Source organism: Sciurus vulgaris (assembly GCF_902686455.1).
Source record: "Sciurus vulgaris genome assembly, chromosome: 7".
In the NCBI taxonomy this organism is placed as follows: domain Eukaryota; kingdom Metazoa; phylum Chordata; class Mammalia; order Rodentia; family Sciuridae; genus Sciurus; species Sciurus vulgaris.
The window spans coordinates 28,222,153-28,236,022 of NC_136467.1; the positions used below are offsets into that span (position 1 = coordinate 28,222,153).

Sequence of the window (13,870 nt, forward strand, 5' to 3'; positions counted from 1 at the left end):
CAGGACATGGGGCTTCGCGTGCGCCCGCCCCTCGGGGATCTAGTCCCGCCTCCAGCCCACACCCAGCCATCCGGTCCCCGTCCCGCCTGGAGTGCTGGCCCCGCCTCCCGCCGGCCCGCCCACGCGGGTTCTCCAGGTCGCGCCTGGCAATGGAGTCAAGGTCCAGGCCCCGCCCCGCCATGGCCCCACTTCCTCCCCCACGCCCCGCCTCTCTCGGCCTACCCGGCGGGTCTCCTAGTCCAAGCAAGGCCTCCGCGTCAGGGTTTGGATCCCGCTCCCTCCTCAGCCCCGCCCCCTCCCGCCCCATTCCGCATCCGCGCCCCGCCTCTTCTTCCTGGCCCCGCCTCCTGCGAGTACTTGACAGCGGAAGTGACGAGAGGCAGAGGCCGGAGGGGCAGCTCGGCGAGCCGCGGTCAGTTGGTGCTGGCTGGACCCCGAGGCCGGCATTGGCAGCATGACTTTCCTCGTCCTCCTGGTCCTTATGGTGCAGGCCGGGAGCAGGGCTGAGATGAGCACCGCGGATCCAGAGCAGTTCTCGGGTACTGTCGCTGCGGCTGAGCCGCTGCCGGGTGGAGCTGGCGGGGACGTGGGAGGGCAGGAGCCGCCCCGGCGGGGAAGCTCCGCCTGGTCGGGCCGCCACCAGTTCTTCGCTGCAGCGCTTGCCTGCTACCCCGAACCGGGGTCTCGGGGTCCCCGGACCACCTGGCCATCCGGCCCTGGGGTGGCAGCAGCAGGGTGGCAACGCGGGGGTCCCTGCGGTTTACACGTTTCATTTTAGCCTCTTCCATCCTTGCCAATACAACAAAACACGCCTCCCTTTTTCTCGGATTCTTTTAGCCTGTTTTTCAACAAGTGATTTTCCGGTCCGGCAGTTGACATTGTGCCCACCGCTCGTGGCTTATGTAACTTTGTTCTCAGTGTGTGCCACAACTCCTTATCACCGGCTTAGATTTATTATTGGTTGCAACTTGTCGATTTTCTAAGTGTGAAAGTAATGGAGCCGTGCACTTATTAGCGGGTTTGTCAGGCACCCGGTCTCTTCGCATAGCTCAGGTCCTCGGAGCATTTTCTTTCTGCCTGCTTATCGACATTTCCCAGGAAACAGGCAGAAAATAGATTTCCTGAAGCTCACAGTAATTGTAATTAAGAGCTCCCACTGAAATCAGTAAACTTTTTTTTTCAATCAGCACTCAGCCACCAGTCTTGAGCGTCTCTGCATCTTCCAGTTAGTATCTGCCTGGAAGGCAAAAGGAGGGCCAACCTCCTCACCCTTGTAACTCTGGGCCTGAGCCTTTGTATTATGACTTCTTCCTTGAGTTTCTGTTAGGTGTGTGCCATTCATATCTATCCCTTCTTTGGCTTGCTCTTCAGAAGTCAAACAAATAAATACTCAGATGTTCCTTAAGACAGACATGGTTCCAAGTTCTGGGAAGACAAGTCTTGGTTACACAGTTTGTCTTTTCAAGGATCATGTTCACCATAGCTAGCAGTTATTAAAGGGTGGGCACTCTTGTAAGCACCTAACACATCTCATTTTTGCAGCAACCTTATAAAGTAGGTGCTCTTTGTATCCCCTTTTATGGGTGAGTAATTAAAGCACAGAGATCTGCCCAGCTGGCATAGAGGTTGTCTTTATTTGCTTGGCTCCAGAGTCCACGTTCTTAACCAACCTGCCAAATATCATTACTAGGGCAAGTTAGTCATCCTTGTGGGCAGTTACAGTACATTGTAACAAGACCTTGAATTTACGTATGGTTATGAGAAAGCAAGATAGGGTTATCAGGTTCTGTTCAGTAAAGTCAATGACTTCACAGAGAAGGTGAACCCAACCTTAGAATTGGAGGTGCAGACAGACCTGTTTGTGCATAGGCATAGGTGTGAAACAGCATGTTGAATTAATGAAGCAATAAACATTTTATCATAGGCTCTGTGTGAAGATCCAAGGGGAGGTAGAATAGTTGGGGAGGTGAGAACCAATTAATGAAATACCTTGTCATGTGTAACAGCAAGGGATAGAAATGTAACTTTGGCTAACTACCAAAAAGAGAAATTTATCGGCTCATAGAATCCAAGCAAGGACAGAAAATTAGAGATGCCAGCAGAGCCTTTGGAAACTTGAACCAGGAACTCAAACTGCTTGAACTTGCCATTTCTTATTTCTTGGCAAGAATGTATGCTGATACTGATGGCTTGTAGCTTCTTCCATCCTAACAAAATCTTAGGGGAAGGCTCTGATTTTCCCAGCTTTCAGGTGCCAGCTCATGTGGGAAGGACAGTGCAAAAGTAGGTGGGGCTTGGGAGTTCTCAGAAGAAGAGACTTGGTATTCTTGAAAGAAGTACAGGTATTGAGCCAACAAAATAATATGCACACTATTCCTGGCTGAAGTCAGTGGGAAGCCACTGATTATTTTCAAAAGGGAATGATTTTATGCAGGATTAGATCTGTCAGTTAGAAAGGCCAGTCATCTTATAAAATAGTTTGGGGGTAGGTTCAAATGAAAGAGGCCCATTAGGAAGCTGATGCTTAAGTCTGGGGAAGAGTCAATGAGAAATGGTAATGTAAATGGAGAAGAGAAGTAGCATTAAGGCAGAATCAGTAAGACACTTGACTGACTGGATGTGGGCAGAGAGGTGGATGACTTAGATTCCTGACTGGGACAGAGCATTAAACCAAGTGCCAACCCCTTCTGAATTTAGGTTCCTTCTGAGAATGGGGTCCCTTGTGACTGCAAAATTTGCACGTCTTCAGAGTCTGCCCTGGAGTGCGCTGCCTTCCTGCTTCCTGTAGGAAGATCTTCAGCCTCTGTACTGTAGAATTTCATAAACACAAGAGTTGGTGAGCACCCCCACCACAGGCAACCCCTGCCATTTTGTAGTACATTTTCAGTACTTTTCTTTAGATTTTTCTGTACATTTCTCTAAATTTAATTGTGTTCCCTATGCTTTTAAAATGCAGAATCTCCAGAGTATAGGAGGAAGACCCACAATGACCTCTGCTTCTGGCTCTTAATTTCTAAGTCTTGCCAGTAGCTGTATTTGGTCTACAGTCCACGTGTAACTCTGTTTGGGTAGTGTTCAGATTTCTTATTTTCTTTAGATTCTATTTTTCCTTATTTCAGAGATTCAAAATACCGTAATACATTTTAGTTATTTATTATACAAGGTACTACATTTTCTTTTTCATTTTTTTCAGATTCACAATTCATAGACTTTGAGAGATAAACACATTTTGGTCCTCTCTAAAGGAAAACGTAAAGAATAAAAGAGAAAAATAATTTCAAAGAGCTGTCTTACAGAATTTGACAGCACACAGCAACAGTGCAGTTATTTTACAAAGTTGAATAATTAATGATTTCATTTAAAATGGACAAAGAATCAGAATGAGTTTAAACCAGAATGAAGTGTTTTCTTGACAGAAAGGAGTTGGTTTACTTCTAATGGTCTTATTAAAGGGTTGTCTTTTAGATTATCCCATTACTTAGTAATCTGAATCCTACCTACATGTTTCAATCTTGTCCATTCTGTAGAAATGATTTATTATAATACATTGTTCAAGTGTTGGAGTGACCATCATTTAATTGTGATAGTGAAATAAAACCAGGCAACATTACTTGAAATAAATGCTTTTAAAGTCATAAGAAAATAATCTTAATCCCTCTTTATATATGGAAACTGTTCTTTATCTTATTAAATAATCACAAGGATGTTTAATAAAAATGAACAAACTGCTTGGCACAGTGGCACACACCTGTAATCCCAGCGACTCGGGAGGCTGAGGCTGGAAGATCACTAGTTCAAAGCCAGCCTCAGCAAAAGCACGGCACTAAGCAGACCCTGTCTCTAAATAAAATACAAACAAAATAGGGCTGGGGATGTGGCTCAGTGGTCAAATACCCCTGAGTTCAATTCCCAGTATCAAAAAAAAAAAAAAAAATTGAACAAAACCTTGAACATTTTCAAGTCTTTATAAAACCTCTCTATGCCCTATTTTTTAATTGGTAAGATATGTGTCATAATATTACATCCCTCGTAGGTTGTGGGGTTTATATGAGCAAATGCAGAGAAAAGTTGAGCACATTATATGTCCTTTAGTCAATGTTTACTATATATAGGCAATTATCATTTGATATTGTACATCATTATTTCAAAAAGTATATTTTTAAATATTAAATTGTTTTAGTTATATATGAGAAACTATATTGGCTTTTAAAAACAGAATTTTCCAGATCAGTTTGAGACACTGAAAATACCCTCAGCATCTCATCTACTACCTTTTTCCTGTTTTTCATAGGCTGAAAGATCTGTTTGGTTTTTTCAGTTTCTCAACTTGGAATAAACTAGTCCAAAAGGGAATTCGTTTTCAGAAATGACCTTCTTCATGGACTAGATTATTCTGTCCAATCTGATTTCATGCTGGGCCAAACCCAGCTAGATGAAATTAGATCAATAGGAAGAACGGTAAGCTGGTTGCAGTGGCACCTGCCAGTGGTCTCAGCTGCTCTGGAGGCTAAAGCAGGAGGATCACTTGAACTTAAGATTTTGGGACCAGTCTGGGCAACACAGTGAAACCTTGTCTCTTAAAAAAAAAAAAGAAAAAAGAAAAAAGAAAAAGAAACCGACAAGAACAAGATCTTGAATTTCAGGTCAGAAAGTTAGCTGAACAGGTATTAACTGGGTAAGCCCTAACTTGGTGGTTTGAGTGAAAAACAGATGAGAGGATAGAAGGGCTAACTAATTACAAGTTCATTGTAAACCACTATTTGATGTGCACAGGTAGAGAGAGAGAGAAAAGTATTTTATTGACATCTGTTGCATCACTTCTGGGCTCCACATTTTAACAGAGTATGAGATAAACCAGAATAGAACTTGAAATCCAAGAGAAGAGAAGACTTCTGAGGTGATAGGGATCCTGACCCAGCTGAGGAGCTAGTATATAGAAGGTCACTGAGCCATTAGTTTTGCCACTTTCTCTGAAGGTACAAGATAATAATGGAAGTAGAAAGTGGTCTGTTTTTCCATTAGTTTCACAAAGTAATCAATATATGATTGCGTCCAAAACCCAAAACTGTGGAGATGTTTCAAATAAAAAATTTTTATGAACACCTGAAATATGTATGAGAATTCCCAAAATGTCCTTTTTCAACTTAAATCAAGGGGATGCTGCTCCTTGCTAAGATAAAAATTGGAAAACATGAAGAAAAATAGCCATCTTATGAGCACTATGAAGCCACTGAGGAAGTAGATTGTAGATGTAATATTTTTCCGACACAAATAACAAAAACCTTGACTTAATATATTGCATTTATCCAGTCTCAATTCCCATGCCAGTTCTGAGTTTGCAGTGCAAAAGAAACCTTTATGAAAAATACCCATGGCCCTTTATCTTTAACTAGGAAGTTGTGAGATTTTGTTCTAAGAAATGTTCATTCAGAGAAAGGCCCAGATGTAATTTGGAGGATTTGTTTTTGAAGTATACTATCAGATGACTTAGAATCCAAAAAATCCATGGAATTACTGGCCCCTTTATCCTTCTGCATGCTTCTCAATGTGTTCTTCCCATGGAGAGGTTAGTAAGGAGATTGTCAATGATGTCTTGAGAGTCTGTGACTCCATTTCAGGTGGGTATGCATCCTTTATAAAACTTTATACACTAGTGTGTCACAGTGGGTAATAAACTCCCCAGGTGGTCCCTCTTTCAAAAACAGCACAGTTGTTTTCAGCAGTTATCGGGTGGAGCACAGATGGCAGCAACACTTATTCCTATTACCTGTCCACACCAAGAAAGTTGCTATTGTCCTCAAACTAATGTGTAGGTGTCTGTACTCTGCCAACCCTTCCACCCTACATGGACCAGCAATTATTGCAGAGCTGTTCTGGCTGCTGTTTTGTGGTCTCTTGTGACATTCCTATTGCCCTATCATTGGCCCTGCTCCATCACTCCTGATCTTCACCAGTCTTATCTGTTCTCTCACTTGCTCGCCTTTCATATCCTGTCTCATCTTGCTTAGCAATTTTCCCAGAAAACAGTTGGCTCTAACCAGAGCTCCTTGGTTTCCCTACATTGTAATTAAAGTGAAATGAAAACCTGATGCTTCTCTCCTGTGATTGATTTTGTTCAATCCTCAACTTTGAGTTCTGGAGGAATTTGTGGAATTAGACCTTAAAATGACTAAAGTTTATCCTGAATAGCATTGTAGACAGCATGCAAAATAATTCTGACCCTGTTTCTGAAAACAGTGTGTATACAGAATTATCACAATTATCTATCTGGGCATTTTCAAGAAATTGGAAAATCTGTAAGATCATTTAATTTTATTTCATGAAATCATTTTATCAAAATCTTTCCTGAAACCCCATAGGTAATAATACTCTTTTTGTTTCTCTCTATATATTTTTATTTAATCAATGTAAGTATATTATGAATAAAAGTTTTTAATAAGTCTTCATTATTTTAATCTGAATATATAGCAACTTAAACATTGGTTACAAAATTTGGAAACTTGAGAAGAAAACTACTCCTGTCTGTTGTCACGTTATTTTACCAAACTAACAAAGGCAATGTCTAATAACCACATGATTTCTCTTCTGGTAGCATCAAAACCACAGGTTATATCTTTTGATCTAAATATTCAGAAACTTCACCTTTAGTAGTAATTTCTGTCTGTTGTAACCCACTGAAACTTCTTCCTCCTACCACCTGTTCATCTTGATTACTTTTGAAATCTATGTGAAATCCTTGTCCTGTAACCATGTTTAGATTTTACTTCAATTATGGGAAACATGGTGTGATTCACATTAAAAACTAATCTAATGCTGCCCTAGTCTACTGTTGTTTGTGCTTTTGTAATGTATTATTCAGTTACCTCCCCCCCTCCCCAAGTACAAATGTACTTTGATTTTTAAAGGATTTGGATGGACTTCTATGAGCCTTTCCTCAAAACAGAAATTTCAGATTGAATATTTATAGTTTTGAAGTCATTTCTATTGGGAATAAGTAATATGAGGGACTTAAAAGGAAACAAAAGACTTGTTGGAAACTGGAGGGAGAGTCTTGCTATGTAGTGGCAGAAAACTTAGCTACTTTGCCTTCAGTAACAAAAGTAGAAAATGTGCCTGATGAGGTGTGTGATCTAGCTCAGGAGGATTCCAGGCACAGTACTGACAGTGTCATCTGTTTGTTCTTGCTTCTTACCTAAAATGTGATCCTGGACAGATTAATTGTTGAAAGGACTAGTAAAAAGAAACCAGGACCTGATGGTTTGAAAATTGTCAGCTGCTCAAGAGGCAAAAGATGCTAAAATCTCTTACTGGCTTCTGACGAAAGCTCAGTTCATTATGTATTTGTTTAACATCTCTCTTATCTAGTTACAAACATAATTATTTGTATGATATTTGATGTTAATGTTGACTTGATCAGAGGAAGGGAGATTGACTTTTATTTGTACCAAAACCATGGATTATAAAAAGACTAGGAAATTAGATGCAGGGCTGGGGATGTAGCTCAGTTGGTAGAGTGCTTGCCTCCCAGGTATTAAGGCCCTGGGTTCAATCCCTAGCACCACTGAAGGAAAAAAAAAAAAAAAAAAGGGACAAGGAAATTAGATGCAAACATACCATAAGAAGGAAAAAATCCTCCTAAGGAAGCCTGGGAATTCCCTGCTATGTATAAGCCATGGGCGTTCTACCAAAACCAAAAGAGGAGCCAGGGCTAAATACGGCAAGAGCAGTGCTTTTGGGCTTGCCTACAAGGAAGTTGCTTAGAGAACCAAAGTTGATAGGTGCCAACAGCCATCAGCAATGTTTCAGGAAACATAGTAGAAAATTTGTGGGTATCTGCTTACTGACCTCAGAAAGGTCAAGTTAAGAGTTCAGTATATTTGCATCTGTACAATAACTCCCCATCCCATTATGACTTTACAGTCTCAACCTTTTGGCACAAATTGTTAGACTACATTGGTAGGTAATTTGGAAATTAGATATGAGTAATCATGTTTAATAGTTTCCCAGCTAGGTAGGATGGAATAATCTTCACTTCGGGTCACATCACTGACTTTGTCTGTTTTAGTAACTCTTTCACTACTGTGACTGAAAGATCTGACAAGAACAATTTTAGAGGAGGAAAAGTTTATTTGGGGGCTCATATTTGGTTTCAGAGGCTTCAGGCTCCATTCCTCAAGGCTTGAGGTAAAGCAGAACATCATGGCAGAAGAGTTGGTGAGGGAAAGCAGCTCAAGACATTATACCAGGAAGGAGAAACAGAGAGAGAGCTGCACTCACCAGATAGAAAATACATACCTCTAATGACCCATTTCCTCTAGCCACACTCTACCTCACTACAGTTACCATCCAGTTAATCCCTATCAGGAGATTAATTCACTGATTGGGTTAAGGTTCTCAAAACCAATCATTCTACCCCTAAACTTTATTTCACACATGAGCTTTTGGGGAATACCTAATATCTAAACCATAACTTTATGCCATCCACCTCTTCTCCCATGTGACTCAAATCTTGCCAACAAGTTTTTTCTAAAATGGCTTAAAAGAATAAAGGCAAAAAGAAATGTTGGGTATATTTTGTTAAAAACCTCCACACCAGAAAGCAAATGTTGATGGAACTGGTATGGTCAGTGGTCTTTCAACCTTTGGGCACCTGCTCCTGTGCTATTGAAATGGTGTTAAAAAGCATGAGTACTGGGTGTAGGGTTGAGAACCTGGTGTCATTTTAGAATGAAATTGGCCATCCCACATGTAGCCAGTTCTTCTCTAGACATTGATTACAATCCATGGTATCATATAACAAAAATTCTAGTGATTAAGTGCAATAAGAATTATCATTACAATAAGCAGTGCATTTATTTAATAAATGTCCTAACGTGTTATGGAAATATATTGCCTTATACCATGTGTGTGTTTCCCTTATATCACAATGGTGTTTCCACAGTTTCAAATGTAGTAGAACTCTTCTGTACATTTTTCAATAAAATAAATTTCCAGAAACTTACTCTTAAGTAAGATGTTTGTATCCTAGGTATTTTGATTTTTTTCTTCAAATGTGCATATTTGACTAACATGACTTCTCACAATAAGGATTTCCGACGATAATGTTAATTTCTTACTGTTGTCCATTTAACTTTTTGAATCTCTTACAGTGCCTATACCAACCAATATTACAATTACGGCCTATAATATGAACGCTGTTCTGCATTGGGAGTACCAAACCATGCCACAGACCCCTGTTTTTACTGTCCAGGTGAAGAACTACAGGTGAGTGTTGCTCTTACCCTTTTTATTCAAGTCCTTGCACATTCTGTCACTCTCTGCCTTCTCCTAACATCATCCATCCTTCCTGTCTGGGGAATTTCTTGAACTGCTTGATGATGTCTGGAATGCTAAGGATACAAATTAGTCCTTTGTTGAATATTTCCTGCTTCTTGCTTTTCCTTCCTGCCAATATTAAAGTACAGAAGCAAAGCTAACTAACTTCTGAGATTTTTTTTTCTCTCTGGTATCTTGATAAATCAAAGAGTATTGTTAACAAAGCACAGCTAAATTTATTGTGATTATTATAAGCAGGGGAGAATGCCACCTTGACAGTTATTTTAGCATTATTGTCTCAGAATAAATAGTCACGGCTCATGTGATCCCAAATTGGAAGAACCACTTCAATGTGGATTAGTCTTATTTTTTTCCTTCATGATTTAAGGTTAAACGTCTGATGCCCATCAAAAGCAAAATTTGTATCCACGGTACAAAACACTTCTTAGTGGTGACGTGTGGCTTCATCATTTTGACTAAGGTGTTAGCCCTCAGATTTATCCATTGCACAAGTTCTTTTAAGTAAATAGTCTGTGGGGAGAAACTTTATGAGGACATAAATATCCCGTTCCACATAAATCCACAAGTATTTTAGCACCAGTTGATTGTATCCGCTATTTCTGTGGTAGATGCAAAGTTCATAACTTTTACAAGATTTGCTAGTTCCATGTATACTAGATTGACAAAAAATCCAAACGTTTAAAAACACTCTGAAGATTGGGGAATACTCTTATACATTACTGACATGAATGCAGTCTGGCTATGTGAGAAGAATCTGTCGGTATTTATAAAACTTTATTTATTTAGTTATTTGTTTATATATTTATTCATTTATTCATCCATCCTGGCTCTGGGGATCAAACTCAAGGCCTCACTCAGGGCTAGGCAAGTACTACACCACCAAGCTTCACCCCCTTGGCCCACGTGCCTGCTTTTTGATTTGATGATCCCACATTAGGAACTTACCTTTAAAATACACTTTAAAGAATATAGTTTAAAGATGTCACTCATGTATAGGAGATTATGGTACAAATGATCATTCATCAAAACATGGAATGCTTTATAGATTTAAATAAGAATATGAAGAAAATTTCCATGAACTTACATACAGTGATTCCTAGGATACATTGTCAAAAGAAATTAAGTTTCATAAAGTATATATAGTTTACTCTTTTTTGGTTAAAAAAAAGAGACTAAATATTTTTTAGGTATTAATTTTGATTAAAAATAGAGGAACTGAAAATCTGAGGCCAGTGAAATTGGCTACCGGTTGGAGGGGACAGTAATAATGTCATGGAAGTAGACAGGAAAAAACTTCCATCTGTTTCTTCACTGGAGAAATGCTGATTCCAGTGCTAAGCCAGGGAAAGTATAAGGTAACTAGAAAGTCTTCCTGTGACAGAAGGATTTCTTTTTAAAATGTTGGAGATGTGTCCAAAAGATCCAGGAGCCACCTTGAATAGTTTCTCATGGCTCAAAGATGGGATTCTTTGAACTGCAATATGAATAAGAACATAACATATTGAAATCGGAAACCCCATGTTTATATTGTTGTTAATAATAGCATTAGTGAAGAAATGCAGAGCTCTTCTATGGATAATAACTTCCAAGATTTTAAGGCATAACAAATGAAGCTAATTGTTAAGATGTCATTTTACTTCCTATGGTATATGCATTTGTTACTAGAAAGGCATAAATTTTAAAAAAATGTTAAGAGGCTTTGTGATGTGCTCACTTTTGTAATTGAGTCACTTTTAAGCATCTAAATCATTGGAATCTAGAGTTGAGTAAAAAGCAGATTTTAAAAACCTAGATGTATCATGTTTGTACAGTTATTGAATTTTGAGTGGAGCCTCTTTATTGTAAAGGAATTTATAGTATGTACAGGTTGACTATCCCTATGTCAAGTGCTTGGAAGAAGAAGTATTTCATATTTCTGATTTTTTTCAGATTTTTGGAGTATTTGTATATACATAATGACTTATCTTGGGTAAGGGACCAAGTCTAAATATGAAATTTATCAGTATTTCATATACACCTTGTGCACATAGCCTGAAGCTAAAGAGAGGTTTGGATCAGATAACTTCTTGCCTGAGATTGATTAATATAATGTTTTAATAATAATATTCATGAAAAAAAGTTCCATGGTGTGGAATTTTCCTCTTGTGGCATCAAGTTGGCATTCAAAAAGTTTTGGATTTGGGAGCGTTTTAGAGGTTGGATTTTTTGGATTAAGGATGCTGGACATGTAGTTCTAACTAAAGAGTAGGGGCTTCCTACTTTGGCTTCTCTGTTCTGTTCTATAAACTCTTTCTACTCAATCTGTACTGTAAATGAAAAGCAGAACACAGAGATGGTTTAAGTCTATGTGACAAAAATAAAAGTTACTTTTGTGTTTCTTTATTCCTTTTCATTTTAGGAACAAAGGATGGATTGATGCCTGCACCAATATTTCTGATCATAATTGTGAAATTGCTAAACAAGTTTATGATATATCTGAATCTTTCTGGGCTAGAGTTAAAGCTAGGATTGGACAAAAAGAATCTGTCTATGCAGAGTCAAAAGAATTTAATTTGTGCCAACAAGGTGAGCAGAAAGTATACTTGTGTAAATGTGTAAATTTTACATTTGAAAATACTCACACATGTCTTCTGTGTATGTTTGCCTTTATTAGTAGTTGCTAAAAATGATCACAATGCCAGGGAAACATTTGGAGGAATTCAGAGAATCAGTAACATCCTTTTCTCCCATGCCCCACAAAATAGGGCTGATACACCTATCACTTTACAACTTCAAAACCATTAAGTTTCTCCTGCCTCCATTTCTGGATCAGTGCTGTCCAGCTGTACTCTACCAACTCCACGCCTGGCCCCCATCTTCTCTGTAATTCATTTCAGAGTTACATTCCCTGAGGACTTTGGCATGTGGCGCTCCTTCTTCCTAGCCACCTTAAGTCCTTAATGCCTTATGGGAATTTAAATCCTAACTTAATACTCTAAAAATTTTAAGACTTAATCTCGCCGATCCCCCATGATTTTCACTCTTCAGCATCCTACTCCTATAGGATATGTGGTCTTTGCTGTCAACCCAAATTGCCATTTCCTGTTTTCTGACTACGACATCTCACCTTGGCAATCATATCCTCACTCCCAGGTAAAAGAAGCCTGAGTCACTTGGCTCTTCCCTGGTGTTCTTATCCTTTGGTTCCTTTTCTTCTACCTTCACTTCTTTTCCTGTTCGGCTCCTGTGCTTGGTTATGGCCGTCAGTGCTCTCCACTGCTTTGATTCCGTTTCTGCTTTTTCAATTGTGCTGTCTGGGGTTCTTCCACAGGCACTTCCTTTGCTTGTTCTTTAACTATTTAAGTTCTCAGAGTTCTTGGCTTTTCCATCTGATACATACTATCTGTGTGTCAGACTTTTCAAGGATCTTACTATGTGTCAGTAAGTATGCCGTACCCTGAGATACACTGGCGTAAAACCAGACTTGCCTGGCACATAGTAGGTACACAGTCAGCATGGGAAGGGTATTCACCAACCAAGTCCCAAACATCAAAGATACAGGAAATATTTGATGAGTAGTTAAATGTCTAGTTATGATTTTCACAATGAATCATTATTAGCAAACTTTTATAGAGCCTTCCTAGCGCTTTCATGCTAGACACTTGTGGAGTTAAAGAGAGTTTTGTAAGAAAAAAATAACTCAAATTCCAGATTTGAAATTCCAGATTTAAAAACCAGATTTCTTAATTTACAGAAACAGGAAAAAATTTTTGTACTTAATAGAGCTTCTATTATGGCAAGGTTTTGTTTTGTTTGTTTTAAACCAACTTTCATAACTAATTGTATTTCTCTAGAGATAAAAGTAAAATTAAACTGATAAAGAGAAGTTTGGATAAAGAGAAGTTTGCCTGAGATTTATTAAATATTTTTTATGAAGGATATTTGGAATACCTTCTGGATCTTTGTGGAGTAGTTCGAATGTGGTCCTACTTTAGAAAAAGAAAACAAAGAAGAGTAGGTTTGTTGACTGATTTTGGTAATTTTGAAAGGCACCAGAAAGTTCCTAGTAGTAATTATACTTTCCCTCTCTCCTCCAGGAAAGATTGGGCCACCTAAATTAGATATCAGAAAGAAGGAAGAGCACATCATTATTGACATATTTCATCCTTTAATTTTTATAAGGGGGAGAAAGTGGGTGACTCTATATGATGATGAAATTGGTTGTTACCCATTGGAGTACATTGTACATGTGAAGATTAATGGAAGTGAGGTATGTGTTTCTATTTCATCTTTTCAAAATGAAAATTATTCTGTAGTTAGCACAAGTCATTTCTATGTATAGTATAATGAAAGTGGAATGCTTATGAATTTCAGCCAAGACTCATAAACCATGAATTTGGGTTAAACAAAATATATGTAGGGACTGGGGAGATAGCTCAGTCGGTAGAGTGCTTGCCTTGTAAGCACAAGGCCCTGGGTTCGATCCCCAGCACCCAAAAAAAAAACAAACAAATATATATATATATATATATATATATATATATATATATATATT

General features: G+C 38.8%; 1 protein-coding gene across 3 annotated transcripts in view; it reads left to right on the top strand.

Moving 5' to 3' along the window:
- Nucleotides 1-348: 348 nt before the first annotated feature.
- Nucleotides 349-13,870, top strand: part of IFNGR1 (interferon gamma receptor 1) — a 28,244-nt gene continuing 14,722 nt past the window's right edge. Inside the window, exons 1-5 of one of the 3 annotated variants that reach the window (XM_079146235.1) lie at nucleotides 404-539; nucleotides 5,472-5,618; nucleotides 9,150-9,264; nucleotides 11,735-11,901; nucleotides 13,413-13,585. In XM_079146235.1, the coding sequence (XP_079002361.1) occupies nucleotides 5,546-5,618; nucleotides 9,150-9,264; nucleotides 11,735-11,901; nucleotides 13,413-13,585 (528 nt within the window). In that variant the 5' untranslated portion in view covers nucleotides 404-539; nucleotides 5,472-5,545. Of the gene's footprint in view, nucleotides 540-3,816; nucleotides 4,644-5,471; nucleotides 5,619-9,149; nucleotides 9,265-11,734; nucleotides 11,902-13,412; nucleotides 13,586-13,870 lie in introns of those variants that run through there. The other 2 variants (XM_079146234.1, XM_079146233.1) reach the window with 2 other exon arrangements.